Source organism: Etheostoma spectabile, chromosome 2 (genome assembly GCF_008692095.1).
Source record: "Etheostoma spectabile isolate EspeVRDwgs_2016 chromosome 2, UIUC_Espe_1.0, whole genome shotgun sequence".
Lineage (NCBI taxonomy): Eukaryota > Metazoa > Chordata > Actinopteri > Perciformes > Percidae > Etheostoma > Etheostoma spectabile.
Window position 1 is genome coordinate 11,142,878 of NC_045734.1, and position 17,756 is coordinate 11,160,633.

Here is a 17,756-nt window from a genome sequence, read left to right on the forward strand (position 1 = left end):
AAGACAGGAAGTAAAACTAGACAAGACAAGGGGCAAAAACTGAGATGTAAAAATAAAACAGGAAACAGAACATAGACAAGCTGGATAACACAAGACAGGAAGTACAACAAGACAAGACAAGGGAGGAAACACGGACTAGGACGTGAAACAGTAACAAATAACAGGGAACAGAACCCTACACAATAATCACTGAATCATACACAATCAACAGGAAACAAAAACCCACAGTTGAGAAACAAACAATCAATAGGGAAATACAAGAAACCGCAATAGAGTTATACACAACCACAACACTTCTGTCCAAAGCAAACTTCCATACCAGCAAGTGTGAGATGCGCCAAAGATTCTAACATCATTCTTTATAAGATACAGATGCAAGATACATGTTCAGATATATGTGCAATTACAAAAATGTATTTAAAAATGTATGCGGTTTTAAAAAAACATCATAAAATGTGTCCATACTTCTTCTGAGGGGTGTTTACTGATGTGATGCTGTCTTGCACGTAGGCCTTTTGTCTTTGTTTAGTTTTTGTGGCGTGGCCCTGTTTGCCTTTTCACACCTGAATGCATCTTGTCCAGAAAGCTCCCAAACACTCTTGTCAGCCCCTATCTGCTGTGTGCTCAAGTGATTGCTGTAATCTCTCTGATTCTGCCAAAGCAGAATGAGAAATGGGTGGGTGGTGGCATTGATTCATGGCCGTATCTATCTGCACCCCACTTCTTCCTCAGAAAACATTCAGGCAGGAGTACACTTTGTTGAAATATCATTCTTGTTACTGGACTGACCACAGACACACACACACAATACACACAACTCTAATTGTACATTATGACTACAGAGAAGAAATCCAGAATTTAGCAATTTAGCTAACAATTGGTATAATGTATGAAATACTGCAAGTGAAGACTCTGGTAAAATAAAATTAAAGTTAATGGGTATGGTGTTGTCTGGTTTAGGGTTTAAGTCACATCTGACAACATGCGGTCTCTTGCCTCTGTAAGATCAATCAGAAAATAGTGCCTCAAGAAAAACTACAGTAAGCATAGACTGACTTGCTATCAGAGCATGTGAGCTATCTTTGAACAGCCAATGTTACTAGTTTTGGTGTCATAGTAGTACAGTATAGTAATGGTATCTTCTGATAAAACCTTAGCACCAACTAATGTATGTGTTCAGTGTAGGTTCATCTTCAAACATTTGCTCTTTTAGTGCATATCTTATCCAGATAATTTGTTTAGAATTCATGCAAACATAATAAACAAAATTTTCAGTCCAGTTTTGTATGATTGTGTCACTTTAAAAACAACATGGTAATCCAAATTAACACTTATTTTGAAATGTATTTGCAGTTAATTCTTAAGGGGCCAGTCTGTGTTGTTGAATGACATATAATAATAATAATAATAATTATAATAATAATAATAATCATATTTTTTTACTACAATATAGCAAGAATTTTTATTTATTTTTTAAATTTTTTGAATACATATACATATATTTTTTTATTGCCTCAGCAATCTGGGTTAGACAAATTGTATACCCTCCAAAGTTACAGTCTTTTTATTACCAAACTACCTCATTCTATTTCCACAGACATTGTTTCTGTACTAAGATGTGGCGGTACAGCAGAGTGCTGAACCTCATATTAGCTTTAGCAAGGATTGTGAGTTATGAACCTCATCCCTTTTTTAACTTTGAAATGGCTTTAAGAAGGGATCTCCTTAGGGCCAGTATGGACATTAGGAATGGTTATATTCAGCAAAACCTGTTAATGTCCATAAGTACACCTGACTATACCAGGCATACTTACAGTATCCTACAGTATCCTTTAGGTTAAAATGTAACTGAAAAATGAATTTATATAAATATAAAAATGTGTGTGTTGTGTTATTATATAAATGTAATAACACAACACACAAATTTTCCATGTTACTGTTGACTTGATAAGATTTTTGTGAAATCACTAATCCCCTCTATTCAGACCTCGGTCAATAACAGTCTGGGGAAAACCCTGGAAATACTGAGATAGCCAAACATCTTTGTGCATTTGAAAAGACTTGCCTCAGGAAACAGCTACTGTGGTTGAGTTTTAGTTGGGTTTAAATACAGTATATGTTTATAGGTTTGATGGACAGTATGTAAAAACCTGTTGTATCTTTGACTCTTTACTAAAAGACACTAGAACCTTAGCCAAGGCTAAAACTGTATTTTACATAAATAATTGTCTCTGACATTTCAGTGCGCAGAAATAACTTTACTCGGTTCAGCGTAACAGAACAGAGAACTATATTGATCATTATAAATTCTCCTTTTGTGCCCTCTTTGGAATAAATTAGCCAAATGTAAATTTTAAAACTCAGCAGGGATACGGCTTCGGGCAATATCCCAATTTAGAAGAGATGTCCTCCTTCCATATGTTGGAAAGAAAGGGAGGATATTAAGTAGTTCTCCCTAATTGAAGAGACAGACCTGCATTTTTAGGGCAAAGCAGTAATATATCAGTTTCTAACCTGGTTGCAAGAACTCCCAAAAAATAACAGTTACAAAGTATTGGAAGAATTTATCAGCAGAGAGACTGAAGTGTAAATAAAGCTGTTTGTGAATTGTATGTAATCAGCACGGGGCCTCTATTTGCGCAGTAATCATCAGAATCAGAATCAGAATCAGAAATACTTTATTGATACCCAAAGGGAAACTCTCTGTTGCAGTTGCACAAATAGTATAAATACATGAGCAGAAAATAAATTAAAAAAAATAAGGAGTGTGGAAATGTACGGTATTTACATAGTTGAAGGAATGTTATGTAAGTTGAAGCATAAGTAAGAAATCAGGCTTGTTACACATAAAGTGTGATGATTGATCATCATCTTCATCATCACACAGTGTGATGACTATCACCCACGCATTTAGACCAAATCCACACCTGGAATTCCACATCTGAGTTTCATGATAAACCACAGTAATCCATCAGACCTTTCAGTGGTGCAGGTCACAGAATTAAAGGTTGATAAAAAGGATTCAATTGTGTTTAAATGCCATCCACATCTCTGTCCACCGCACCAGTGGCATTATCTTTAGCTCTGGGGCAAAGCAATGAGTCCACTCACCATGCGCTCAGGCTTTAATGTACCCCTTTAACATTTAAATCATATTGCCATTCAGAAGTAAGCATGATTCTTAATGCTCCGTTTTTATGTCAGCATTTCAGCGGATTGAATCTGAAATTATTAAACTGTACTTCAAAACCACTCTGAGAGTGAGCAACAACAAAGGCAGACAAACATTTTTGTTTCTTTGTGATAGACACATGAATTATTCAATACAGTTGTTTAATGCACTTGTAAAGATTAATTTTGAACAAAAGTTGTAGCTGGTTTTCACTACTTATTGTAGAGCTTGAATCAGCCAAAAAAGCTGAAAACACTTGAGGGTGATCAGGGACTTTAAGCGCAATCTTACACATTGTGGATGTTTCTATTTGTTTTATTTGTTATTTTGTTGTTTTGTCTTTACACAAAGGGATTTACATTTTTGCACATAGCTCATCTGTAAAGATTGATTTTAATTAAATAATACCTGCATTTTTGATTATTATTATTTTGTTGGTGAGCTTTTTGAAAGGTGATGTACCATTGAAATAAATACAAATGCACAGAGTGCACAGATCGCTGCCAAGCCATGCCCTATCTCGCATTGACACCTAAAGTGAAAAATAATTTGTGTATCTGTGCTGTGATTGGGATCCACTCTAAAAATGTTATGGGTTCTTGCTTGGCCCATGCTACACACTTTAAACAAGTTTCATGAAAATTGGACCAGTTGTATTTCCGCAATCCTGCTGACAAACAGACAGACAACAAGCCAAAGTTGTCGGAGGTTATCATTAGGCCCATGTTCAGTCCAATGAACTGTGTCCCTCTTTTAGGCATTACAAAACACCAACTTTACACATTTCAAATGAAGGATTCAGTAACTTTATGTTTTATTGTTTTAATACTACATGTATTGAATAATTTGGGGAAAACAATAATTTTTAAAGCAATACCATTGTATCACAATACAAATCCACTAATAGTCATTAGGCGTTAATGTGGAATGCCCAGACATATCTGTAGACTGTGAATAAAGACAAACTAGAAGAAAAGCAATTTCAGTGAATCCTTAATGGACAGAAAATCGTTATTTTCCCCCCTAACATTTAATTAAAGCTATCCATTCCAGATCAAACTTCTGATAGTACATTGCATTACACAACAAGTCTATTCATCAATTTGTCGATTGCAGTTTCTGTAACTGTTGTGTATGATGACATCTTACTACCAGATACAAAGGTTTCAAATCTGATTTCCTAACATTTCTGTAGAGAAATTACACTTAATGTCACACCCAAATGTTTCCGCTACACAGGTCAAATGAGAGTTCACAACACAAATAACATACAGTATGTTACCCTGCAATATTTGATACCTTAATGAGTACTTTCTTTTTTAGCTCATGGTATTATGTTTCAGTCTAATATGTAATTGTTGTTGAGACAGAGTCACAGAGTCTGTAGTTAGGGGTGTTATTGGATTGCAGTGCATTGTATTGGAAGATGTATCTACAGCAAATAGAGAGGGACAAAATATTTGGTATACTACATACACAAAATATCAGGCAGCTGCACTTACACTTTCTGAGTTATTTTATCTACAGTGAGTGCACAAAAGACTGACAAAGAAAAGTCAAGTTCTTTTTCTTTTATGCAAAAAACTTTTGTCAGTAGGGCCAGTATGGGCAATAGGAATGATTACATTCAACAAAACCTGGTAATGTCCATATGCGCAGCTAACTATTGTTTCAGGACAGACTAACAGAATCCTACAGTGTATATATATATATATATGTGTATATATATGTATATATATATATGTACATATATATACACACTAAATATGTATATATATAACACTCCTCTGTGGCAGCCATAATGTCTCAGAATTTGGGCAACTAGAATGTGCTGTACGCAAAGATGATGGTGAAACTATTGTCTAGAAAGTTATGCTTAACATTAGCAGCTTTAAATTAAAATAAACCAAATGTGGTGCAGTGCACAGAAGGCTAGTGCCATTTGCCATGGATTAGCAGGTGTTTTTCTCACTGTCATCTAACAGCTGGCAGAGCTCGTATTTCGTAATGGGCGTAGGAATATCCACGAGTAAACAGGAATGGATCTTGCTTCCACTTGTTCAGGACTTGTGCACCACATGTACCCATGAACATGTAAAACTGTGAGCGACTAGAGTATATTAGCAACCTTACAATTTCATCAAAGTGTGTTAAGAATACCAATTATGAAAAACTGTGGTCTTATGATCTTGCCTCAAAGTTGTTCAGTCATCAAACGTAAGTGCAGAGTTGAGTTGATTATGGCACACTAATGCAGCATTATATTTCAGCCTTAACAATTCGGTTGACAAAGGGCATGTCTTTTGTCAGCCAAAATAGAGATGAATTTTAATTAGACATCCATCATGTTATAGCAATATTGGTAACTGCTATGTGGCCAGAATTAAAACAAGAAGTTTATTTATCAAAAGCTGGTAGGATTCTTGGCTTTTAAATCTTCCTCTGTGGAACTTGGTGTGTGTGTGTGTGTGTGTGTGTGTGTGTGTGTGTGTGTGTGTGTGTGTGTGTGTGTGTGTGTGTGTGTGTGTGTGGCGCCGCGGTCAGGAGTATTTGTTGTCAGGGTTTTTCTCAGATCATGGCCTCAATTATGCACGTATTCTCTTTGTCTGACTGCAGATTTGGCATATAAAATGTGTTTTTGCTTTAGAAATGATGCTCAAACATCACAGACTGTGTTGTGATGATGATGATATGTGAAAACCTCAGCACAGTTACAGTCATACAATGTGAAGGAACCTTTCGTTGACCTTGTCATTAAGCCTTATCTAAGTTGTACAATACATTTGTTCTTAGTTCAATATTTTAAGTGATTGGGTTTCTTTTGGCAACTATGGAACATGAGCTTATGTGCAAAGACACACCCAAATACATACCACTGCAGGGGATTTGTGTATGCTTATCAGTGGTTCCAGTTTAGCCTCATCACTGTCAGGCCAGGGAAACACAAAAGTGTCATTGCCTATTTCTGTCAGTATAAGTACACGTATGGATTCCATTCATGCACGTGTGTAGAAAGAGAGAAACATTATTTGGTTTAAAGTAGATCTACTGTATATGTGTTGCCACTCACCTTTGTTGATTAGCACACTGAAAATATTCTTATATATGATCTCAGCCAAGCAACTGAGCCCAACGTTCTCATCCAAAGTCACAAACAATGCAACCATGTTGGTTCAGAGGTGCACAGGTGCACCCAGAACAGGCTTGGTTGCTGTGTCAACAGATAATTTGCACAGGGTGAGGGCTCTCGGGGTCAGAGTAGAATTGCTGCTCCTATATGATAAATCATGATGCATATATACTATATATATATATACATCTTGTTGAAGTAATAATACCCGGGTAAGAGATACATTTGAAAGTGAATAAACTGTATTATATAAACAGTAATTTATCTATCACTGGATCATGTTAATTGATCTCTGTGGTCAAACAAAGATGAAAACCTAGATGCACACGGTTTTCTTTCAGCCTTCTTTGTACAGTAGTTAGAGCTTAAATGCACTGAAGTCATGTGTTGCTGCTTGCTGCTCACATATTGCCCAAATTTTAACTTTTTTAAAATAAAGGGCCATCTGATTTCTCAAAATTTTTATTGAGATCCACGATGCAACAAAAACCAAATCCTTCCTTATGCTATATATTTCACATAATTTGAAATAGTTTAATACATAATGTGTATTTGCTGTAGGCTATAGTTAATTTGTTTAAAAAAGATGTAGAGAGCCCAACAGAGAGCACACCCCTACACGTTGAGGCAAGATGCCTCCCTACAATTTCCTGGTGGAAACCTTGATATTGTAATGTGTTTCTTATATCAGAAATAGAAACACCTTTCAATAAAATGCTGTTTAATATTCCACCAAAACAAAGTATCAAAACTTACTGCAGAACTGATTCAAAACACAACTTGCGTGATAGGCTCAACTAAAACTTAACATTATGTGTGTGGTAGTATTTTTTGCAGGGCTGGTTTTGTGTCAAATAGATACAGGTGGGGTTTTTTTTGGGTTCACTCATTTACTTTACATTTGTAAAAGATGAGTGAATTTTGTTGCAAAAAAACAAATTGTTGTTCATGGCAGTTAGACACCATGAATATTTAGATCCTAGCTCTGCTTCTGCAATGCACCTCTCCTCAAATCTCTTCCCTTTTCCCATTCTGACTGAATTCTGTTGACGCAGCAGAGTAAAGTTGCACCCTTTTAGTCATACAAATTATTACTGTAGAGAATTGAGACAGAGATTTGGCTATAGCTACAGTTGAAATCAGATACCTATTGAAATAATCAGGCTATGAATATTTATTAGAATCAGAAACAAAATCAAAACCCCAGTTGTTTGAGAAAATTTGAAAGATGGAACAGTAGGTGTAGCTCTCATGGTGATTAAAAACACTGTAATAATGCCTGTATTTAAAGATAGGCCTACGTGCTGAGGTGGACAGTGCACAGAATTGTTTATTAAATCCTGGACTCACAGTTATTACTGACTTATTAACTGTTGGGTGGACAGATTGTTCAGCCAGGCAATGGATTTAACTGCTTTCAAACATTTTATTTAATGTGTGGCGGAGTTTTGTTACGTTCCATACTCAACATGCAGTTAGCCCGTCTCTGCTCTGTAAATGGCTTTCACACACTCTACTGAAACTCATAGATAATGCTTTTAGTATTTCTCCCCTATTTGATTTGCATATGAATTAATACACTAAGTGCCGGACTGCTTAATGACCACAATACATTTGTTAGTTAGTTAGTTTTTTTAAAGGGAAAAAACTGTCTGCATCCTCATTTCTTTTCCCATTTTATGCTCAAAACGATTTTAGGGAATCTGGGAATTATAGAGGTATTACACTTGCTCACCATTGCAGAGATCAGGGTTCAGTCCCCTGAAGCCATGCCTCTGTGCTTGATCGAACCCATTTGGCAGTGCACGTGGAAACTGGCAAAGGACCGTTTTCTGGTCAATGCTGCTGGTTGTCCATGGAGCTCTCTGAGCCGTTATACTGTTTTTATCGTAATACATCATTCTGTTTGCCTGGGTTTGCCATTTAAGGTAACAATAATATCCAACCTACCACTATTCTTTCTGTCTCTTGTCCATTTACAATAATTACTAATTTAAATTACATTCACAGTCCTAAAGCGCACAACTTCACTTTTCTCTCTTCATCTGATCTCCTGTTACTTTCTTTCTTGTAGTCTCGGGAGCCTCTGGCGCTGTGCGACCTCAAAGCAGAAGTATCCCCGAGGATCTCGGCTGAGGACTTAATCGACCTCTGTGAGCTGTCATTGGCTGGGCCCACCAAAAGGACCAAAGTCGGCAGGCCAAAAATCATTGCTGTCGACATCCGCACTGTAGAGGAGTATCCTTATCAATTCTCTGTAGCTAGGAAAATTACCTGCCAGTTCCGGGAAAGTCCCTTTAATGTTGGCATTTTAAGATTCAAATACATTAATTCTTTCTCTGCTGAGTCACATCAGGAAGCCGTGCAAACAGACTTGATTTTGTTTGAGCAATCTTGGATTGGGTCCAACAAAGCAAAGACAACACATGTAAGATAAGGTTGTTTTCATGCAGATTTACTTCAGCAAACCTGCTTCAATTTAAACCTTTCTGTTCCTATGCTCTATAAATCTTTCATTTTACACTTTAACCTACGTAAGCCCTGAAATGCAAGTGAGGAAACAAATTCTGGTGATCCATGATCTAAACTCTTTTCTCTCCTGTGTTTATAACTACAGAACAGGTGAAGAAATGGCTTGGTTCGGTGGATTTTGGTACACTGGAAGGCTAAGTGAAAAGCTGGCTGGCAGGGTAGAGGACAGAGAAGGAAATGCAACATTCATAGTGTTGCACAGAAAAAAATTGTGTAAGAAATGAAAAAAGAGAGCTAGAGAGAAAAGACAGAAAATAGTGTGTGCACTTGTACATATACAGCAAACTCTGGGAGCTTGTAGAAGCATTCTTGGACAATAGATTTACTTTATTACAAACACCTTTTAAAAGAACCATAAAGTTCTTTTGTCTTGTTCAAGCTTGTGGATTGGAAGATAAAACAATAAAACACACAGATTTTGAAATACAATTATGGATGTCATCAAGTGTGAAACAGATGGAGTCAGTGGATTAAGATAAGACTACACACTACAACTCAGTGTCCACTGTGCGCACAGCCTGTCCAACAGTGATCTTCTACACTACACCTGGATGATATTCAGACTCCTCTGCTTTGAGTTTTAATTTTGATGAGCGTGTCTCAAGGTTTAACAGGTTCTTTTAAGTTCAGAGTTCCACGTCTTAGAGTATTTGCCAAATCTCTGTAAAAACTATGATTGGTTTTTGAATACGGTTAAAGAGACAAATGTTTCTACTGCTTGCCAAATTCAATAGCATCTTTAACCATCTTTTGTGTAGCTTTGGACAAATTTACAAATTACATAATTTTATTTTGCAAATGGGCAGTTTTAATTTATTACTAGGAATATAGTGGTCCGGAAAACCCTGCCCGTACAAAATGCAAAGGACCCAAAGGAGTAATTCTCACCCTACAGATAAGTTTAATGGTAATTGTGTAAAGGGGGTTAAGAGCCATTTATCAATAAGCATTAGTTGATAAAGCAAGGATTTTAAAATGGCATGTCCTTTTAGCCAATGGAGCCTCCTGATAGTCAGAGGCTTCTCAGGCTAACTCACATGAACATAGATTTGACCACTGTCACCGGAGTTAGTAACCCCTTGTCACCTTAATTGTGATTTTAGGCAAAGCTCTGTTGTGTGTGTCTGCTGTCACAAAAAGTGAATTATATTTAGACCTCTGTGGGGTTAATCAGCACAATCTAGGTTTAGATGTCTAAGTACCTGGTGTTTCTTCTCTGCTGTAAAACAACTGGCATGTGCTTCTTGTAATTCGAAGGTTTAATGCAGCAATGGAATTTGTCAGCTCGTGGATTATACACTGCATTATGTAAGCTACTGACTCTATATGTTCTTGTAGCAGCTGATATGATTTAACATAGTCCTTTGAGTGAGAAAGAAGCACCAATTGTCTTAAGATATGTAGCAATAATGTTAATACACTCTCAGAAATAGGCCAACCTCCTTTTTCTCAAGAGTTATTATTCCATCACATACCACTCTGGGGTTGTTCACTGTCCCTGGGCTGATACTCCCTCTGTTTTCCCAGCAAATCCCTCACTAAGACCCAATCTTTTCTTTTCTCATATCTCTTATTCGTCCTGCTCGTTCCCTCCCTTCAGTTAAGAGTTGTTTTTTTCCACCCAGCTGTCTTAAAGCTTGTCTTACAAATTTTTTGTATTGGACATTGGCCTGATAAGCAGTATAAGAAGCGCTCTAATTAAGGTATAATTTAACTGAATTGATGTTGTTTAATACTATCTATTGTATCCATGTTGGCCAAGGATATTATCGTTACTTATTACTGGATGGAAAAAAAAAACAAGGTTCCCCTCCTTCTTTGGCCTTTTCAGGCAGGTGCCATGCCTGTTCTGTGGTCCTTAACCTCACCACCTCCAGCTTCAGCAGAGGCCATATATCAGGCAGCATCAACATTCCCTTCAGCACAGCATTCAGCCCGGATGGTGATCTGGTGCAGTGTCCTGCAACTGGAATACTCCAGAACTACAGAGGACGTGTTATTGTGATCATAAGCCACCCCATGAAAAGTGCTGCTATGGTGAGAAAGCAGTCTCAGACACACACACACAAACACACACACACACACACACACACGTCATTTTGGCAGGAATTTCTAAAGCAGTGTTTGTTTAGCAATCATACTGATTTCAACATTTTCTAGTTGAATACTCAACAATTTGGATTGTGAAACTCAGTGTTTCACAATCGGCATGTCTGTTTGTTTGTCTGTCAGCAGGATTACAGGAAAAACTTTTTGACCCTTATGTCTGACTAACCTCATTGAGACGATACGATGTATATGAGACAGATGGGCTATCAGCCATAGACAGTAAACAACCAAACAATGAAACAGTATCAATGAGTAAAGTCGAAGGGCATAAGAAACTATTGTTTGATTGTCCTTTTCTCAGTACATTTTTATCAGTTATCAGTAAATGATCACCTAAATCCAATGTTGTTTCAGTCATAATTTTGTATTTCATATTGTAAATATTTTACATCATATCCTAAACTGTAACACCACAGCATTTCCTTTATAATTAATTATTATTATTATTACCATAGAACACATAAAGTGTTTTGTATTTGTAAAAAAAAAAAAAAAAGTTTGAAAGGAGGTTGTGATGCACAAGATTAATGAGCACTGGTAATACTACGTTTCCCGAATAAATGGACAGTATGCAGAGTTATAATGGACCTTGTGATGCGTGTAGTGGTTTGTGGGGTTATTTTGCAGCAGCCTGGTGTCATTTGTAATTTAATGAAGGTTAACACAGTGGGTGTCAATGTGTAATGGCAATGCGCTTTGGTGCTGCACTTCTCAAATCAAAGGCTGCAGATTTATTTAAATGTCTGTCCTGATGCCTTTAGACTGCTGCAGTGATTTAAAGGCAGGGTTGGTAATGAAGCTAGCAAGTTTGGAAAATAGCATCTCCTCAGGGCTCCGAACCACACACAGACTTGCACAAGTACCACTGCATTCCCGCTTCAAATCAACCTTTTTTTTTTAAGCTTTTAATCAACGTTTGTACATTTCTCTTACATTTTGGTCCCTTTTTTCAACACTTTTGATGCTTTTTTTTCAATGTTTGTCACTAGTTTTTTACTTTTTCAACACTACGTATAACACTTACTCATTAACTAATTTTACAGTTATTTTTGGAATTTATGGTCAATAAACCTCATTTATAGGAAATTATACTTAATGTTTGAGTTAGAAAAGCAGAAATTAGGACTTATTTAGACTAAAATTAAAGGAATGTATGTTGATGGATAATGACAGACTGGAAAATGTCAACTTTTACTCAATACCATTTCAAAACCACTTCAATCGGTTTTTCAACAAATGCTATGAAATTGAATAAGACACCCCAAAAATCATGAAAGTATAGATTTGTATCTGCCAAAGAGCATTGTGTGGAATCAATCATGTTATTTTGGGTAGTTAAAAAGAACATTGATATAGGAAAACCGGTCAATTTGACCCGAGGACAACATGAGGGTTAAAAAGACTTGACTACTGTTAGCGATGAGGCAACGATGCACATTGAGCTTAGCCTTGTACCAGGGAGGGGTAGAAACTGCGCAGCAGGGCAAGGAAGCATTTCATTGGTTCTTTCCAAGCAGACAGCGAGGCAGGGAATGATTTTTACAGGATTCCAGCAGCTACAGAAGACAGATATTTTTTGCTCCTTTTTTATAGCCCATAAGTTATTAATTAAAGACCATTTCAAACTATATATCAAAAGTGTATATTACCACCCCTGACTTTATTGAACTGCAGAAGAAGCTTTTCATTCAGTCTAAAGCACCCAATTTAAACCCGTCTATTGGCTGGAGAATGTTTAAGTAAAACAGTAATTCAAATAATTAGTGTTTAATTAAAATAGTAGTTACAAGAGTACTTTCATTTTTAGCATTATTGCCTTATTTCTTTAGAATCAAAATACCACACAGAGCGCTTGCAATAGTTGTTGCACCACTGTTAAAATAGGGTCCTTTGTCTTGTTAACATAAAAGATTTTGTGAAATTACTAATCCCCCATATTCAGACCTCTGTCTTGTCAAATCCACAGCAATCAGATAGTCATACATCTTTGTGCATTTGAAAAGACTTGCTTCAGGAAACAGCTACTGTGGTTGAGTTTTAGTTGGGTTTAAATACAGTATATGTTTAAAGGTGTGATGTACAGTATGTAAAAACCTGTTGTATCTTTGCCTCTTTACTAAAAGACACTAGAACCTTAGCCAAGGCTAAAACTGTATTTTACATAAATAATTGTCTCTGACATTTCAGTGCGCAGAAATAACTTTACTCGCTTTAGCGTAGCAGAACAGAGAACTATATTGATCATTATAAATTCTCCTTTTGTGCCCTCTTTGGAATAAATTAGCCAAACTTAAATTTTAAAACTCAGCAGGGATACGGCTTCGGGCAATATCCCAATTTAGAAAAGATGTCCTCCTTCCATATGTTGGAAAGAAAGGGAGGATATTAAGTAGTTCTCCCTAATTGAAGAGACAGACCTGCATTTTTAGGGCGCAGCAGTAATATATCAGTTTCTAACCTGGTTGCAAGAACTCCCAAAAAATAACAGTTACAAAGTATTGGAAGAATTTATCAGCAGAGAGACTGAAGTGTAAATAAAGCTGTTTGTGAACTGTATGTAATCAGCACGGGGCCTCTATTTGCTCAGTAATCATCATGTGCTTTAAGTTGAAGCATAAGTAAGAAATCAGGCTTGTTACACATAAAGTGTGATGATTGATCATCATCTTCATCATCACACAGTGTGATGACTATTCACCCCCACTGCATTTAGACCAACTCCACACCTGGAATTCCACATCTGAGTTTCATGATAAACCACAGTAATCCATCAGACCTTTCAGTGGTGCAGGTCACAGAATTAAAGGTTGATAAAAAGGATTCAATTGTGCTTAAATGCCATCCACATCTCTGTCCACCGCACCAGTGGCATTATCTTTAGCTCTGGGGCAAAGCAATGAGTCCACTCACCATGCGCTCAGGCTTTAATGTACCCCTTTAACATTTAAATCATATTGCCATTCAGAAGTAAGCATGATTCTCAATGCTACGTTTTTATGTCAGCATTTAAGCGGATTGAATCTGAAATTATTAAACTGTACTTCAAAACCACTCTGAGAGTGTGAGCAACAACAAAAAGACAAAAGTTTTAGTTTCTTTGTGATAGACACATGAATTTATCAATACAGTTGTATTAATGCACTTGTAAAGATAGTTTTCACTACTTATTGTAGAGCTTGAATCAGCCAAAAAAGCTGAAAACACTTGAGGGTGAGCAGGGACTTTAAGCGCAATCTTACACATTGTGGATGTTTTATTTGTTTTATTTGTTATTTAGTTTTTTTGTCTTTTCATAAAGGGATTTACAGTTTTGCACTTAGCTCGTCTGTAAAGCTTGATTGATTTTGCTTGAACAATATCTGCATTTTTGATTATTATTATTTTGTTGGTGAGCTTTTTGAAAGGTGATGTACCATTGAAATAAGTACAAGTGCACAGATCGCTGCCAAGCCATGCCCTATCTCGCATTGACACCTAAAGTGAAAAATAATTTGTGTATCTGTGCTGTGATTGGGATCCACTCTAAAAAATGTTATGGGTTCTTACTTGGCCCATGCTACACACTTTAAACAAGTTTCATGAAAATTGGACCAGTTGTATTTCCGCAATCCTGCTGACAAACAGACAGACAACAAGCCAAAGTTGTCTGAGGTTATCATTAGGCCCATGTTCAGTCCAATGAACTGTGTCCCTCTTTTAGGCATTACAAAACACAGACTTTACACATTTCAAATGAAGGAGCCAGTGACTTTATGTATTGAATCATTTGTACAAATCATTTCTAAAGCAAGCCCACTGTATCACAATACAAATTCACTAATAGTCATTAAGCGTTAATGTGGAATGCCCTGACCAGACTAAACTCCAAGTAGTATATTGAATTACACAACAAGTCTATTCATCAATTTGTCGATTGCAGTTTCTTTAACTGTTGTGAATGATGACATCTTACTACCAGATACAGAAATTTCAAAATCTGATTTCCTAAGATTTGGACAGAAATCACACTTATTGTCACACCCATAGGTTTACGCTACACAGGTCAAATGAGAGTTCAAAACAAAAATAACATACAGTATGCAGTATAATATTACCCTGCAATATTTGATACCTTAAGGAGTACTTTCTCTTTTAACTTAACAGTATTATGTTCCAGTCTAATATGTAATTGTTGTTGAGACTGTCACAGAGGTGTTGAATTACTTTTGAGTCTGTAATTAGTGGTGTTATTGGATTGCAGTGCATTGTATTGGAAGATGTATCTACAGCAAATAAAGAGGGACAATATTAGGTATACTACAATCACAAAACATCAGGCAGCTGCACTTACACTCTCTGAGGTATTTTATCAACAGTGAGTGCACAAAAGACTGTGTCAAAGAAAAGTCAAGTTCCTTTTCTTTTATGCAAAAAACTTTTGTTGTCAGTTTTATTTACTCACTTTACTTCCTTAAAGTCACAAGTCATGTTTCCATCAACTTATTTTTATGCGCATTTTGAAGCATTGCATTAGAAAATGTTGATGGAAACGGCAACATTCGGGGAAAAAAAGTTCCTCAAATTCGCAAAAAAGTGTGTTTAGTAGGCTGTTATAATGTAAAGATGATATTTCTTATTTGTGGCAACTGCAGGAGTTCTGAGTATTAATTCAAGGAAACCGCATAAAGATGTTGGAGTTGTGTGAGGTGATGGGTATACTTGCAATTCCTGTTGGAAGGAAAAATAAGTTTCTTTCACTTTTTTTTCATTTCTTCTCAGTTTGCAGCACACCTGGTCAAGGTAAATTTCCCACGGGTTTGTATCCTGGATGGAGGGATCAACAGGCTGAAGCCCACTGGACTCCTGACTGTCCCCTCCCCTCAGATCTGACCCCAAATAGGCTTCACATGAAAAAAGGGACAAGTTGAAAGACTGTATATTGCACTTTGAGCTGATATTGAAGCTTTTTTTAACACATTGTAATTAAACTCTGGTCTAAAATGAAAAAAATGCATTGGAATAAAATCCCCTTCTTAATCCAGTTTGAATTCATCAACAAATGTACAGGGCTCTTAGTTTGTTATTTTCTGTCTTAAAACAAGTTTTCTGTCTCAAAATAAGAATGATTGAATCAATTATTTCTGGAACAACTGCTTAGTGTTTTTGTAGCTTTGTACTGATAAATTAAGCTATCTGTGACCAATATGTCACCTGCCTGTCTGCTCTCAGCCAGCTGATCTAGGGAACTGTTTATACACTCAGTGGCCACTTTATAGGGTAAGGCAATTCAGTACAGCTGTTCTGCCATGAAGTCTACTTTTATGATGACTATACTGTTCAATGTTTAAGCATTAGGCTAACAGTTAGTAGTAGTGGTGGTGGTGGTGTTGTACATTATGTTCAGAGGTGTTTCTAACATTCTGCCTGCCTCATGTATGTAAATAGGAAGGACAAATAATTAGAAACATGTTAAAAACTCTTGTTACTATAGTGCAGTACAAGACCACCTTTTACTTTGACCTCAATAATAAACATATATTACCACTTTGCTGAGAATTTCAACAGAAATTGAAAATTATAAACTTTGAAAGTTGAGAATATATGGCACAATTGTATTGAATTGCAAAAGAGTAACAAATAAAGTGGCCACTGAGTGTATGTTTGTGGTAGAAACAATAAAAATAACTCAGTGATTTGTACATTTGGTGATTCCATAACTAGAATTTGCATTTACTTGTCTGTATAATCCACTATATGTATTTGCAATGCCATAGAAATTGGTTACCATCATGTTACATTTTTTTTTTATGTAATTAAACAAAATCTGTTGAAGCTGCCAATCTGGATAAACTTTGTAAGTGAACCCCTTGTTTTGTTATTTTGTTGTATTTTTTTTGGCTGCCTTAAGGCATTCAGGGCTGGCAGTAGCTCAGTCCGTAGGGAGTTGGCTTGGGAACCGGAGGGTTGCAGGTTCAAGTCCAAATATGGATTAAATCATGGGGGTGGACTGGTAGCTGGAGAAGTTCTGGTTCACCTCCTGGGCGCTGCCAAACTCCTCTTGTGTGTAATCACAACAGAGTGTAAATTGTAATTTCCCCTTGTGGGCCCTAATAAAGGGTACATTATTAGTCGTTGCATCATCATCCAGTTTATTTGGAAGTGCAGGAAGTGCATTTCATCATACTACTTCTACTGACAGGACACTCCCACAAAGGTCTATATATGAGAAGAGCAGCAAGTGTGGTAACTACTCAAAATAACAGTTCATCAAAGGAACATTTTGGTCTCAATAACAGGTAAGAGACAAAATTTAAAAAGACCAATTTAATTGTAGGTCTTATAATGCTAACTTCATTATGATACCAGTATTTCAAAGATTTTTTTGCATTCAGTTTCATCTAGTGGTAGTTAACCTAATCCATGGGAATAGTTATTATTAATCTCTCCCCACCAGGATTCTGCTGCTTTCCAGAGTGAAAATGGCAAATTATGAAGTGACTCTATTCGTTGGCAATCTCGCCTGTGCCAACACTTTCAACAACATCTTCATTAAGCTGGTAGGAACAGATGGGGAGAGCGAGCACGAGTGGCTCATGGGAGCTTCATCCTTTACCAGTGGAGCAGTGAGTCTGAAATATTGTTCTCTCTGTTTAAATGTATTACAGGCTTCCTCAAGGTTGCCTATATGAGATTTTTTTCACATCTTATTCTGTAATTATATTGCACAAGTTATATTTTCTCCACCCTTTTACATTAAGGAATTGTATAATTATTAGGCTGTTACTGCTCAGTTCTTGGTTATCATCATCATCATCATCATCATCATCATCATCA

General features: G+C 36.6%; 2 protein-coding genes across 2 annotated transcripts in view; both read left to right on the forward strand.

The window, feature by feature from the left end:
• tbck (TBC1 domain containing kinase) overlaps nucleotides 1–16,758 on the forward strand; it is a 48,669-nt gene extending 31,911 nt beyond the window's left edge. Inside the window, exons 24-26 of the mRNA XM_032529262.1 lie at nucleotides 8,377–8,540; nucleotides 10,712–10,871; nucleotides 15,702–16,758. Coding sequence (XP_032385153.1) covers nucleotides 8,377–8,540; nucleotides 10,712–10,871; nucleotides 15,702–15,812 — 435 coding nt within the window. The 3' untranslated portion in view covers nucleotides 15,813–16,758. The remainder of the gene's footprint in view (nucleotides 1–8,376; nucleotides 8,541–10,711; nucleotides 10,872–15,701) is intronic.
• A 212-nt stretch (nucleotides 16,759–16,970) lies between these two features.
• Nucleotides 16,971–17,756, forward strand: part of LOC116697797 (arachidonate 15-lipoxygenase B-like) — an 8,570-nt gene continuing 7,784 nt past the window's right edge. Inside the window, 2 exon segments of the mRNA XM_032529281.1 lie at nucleotides 16,971–17,218; nucleotides 17,377–17,545. Coding sequence (XP_032385172.1) covers nucleotides 17,145–17,218; nucleotides 17,377–17,545 — 243 coding nt within the window. The 5' untranslated portion in view covers nucleotides 16,971–17,144.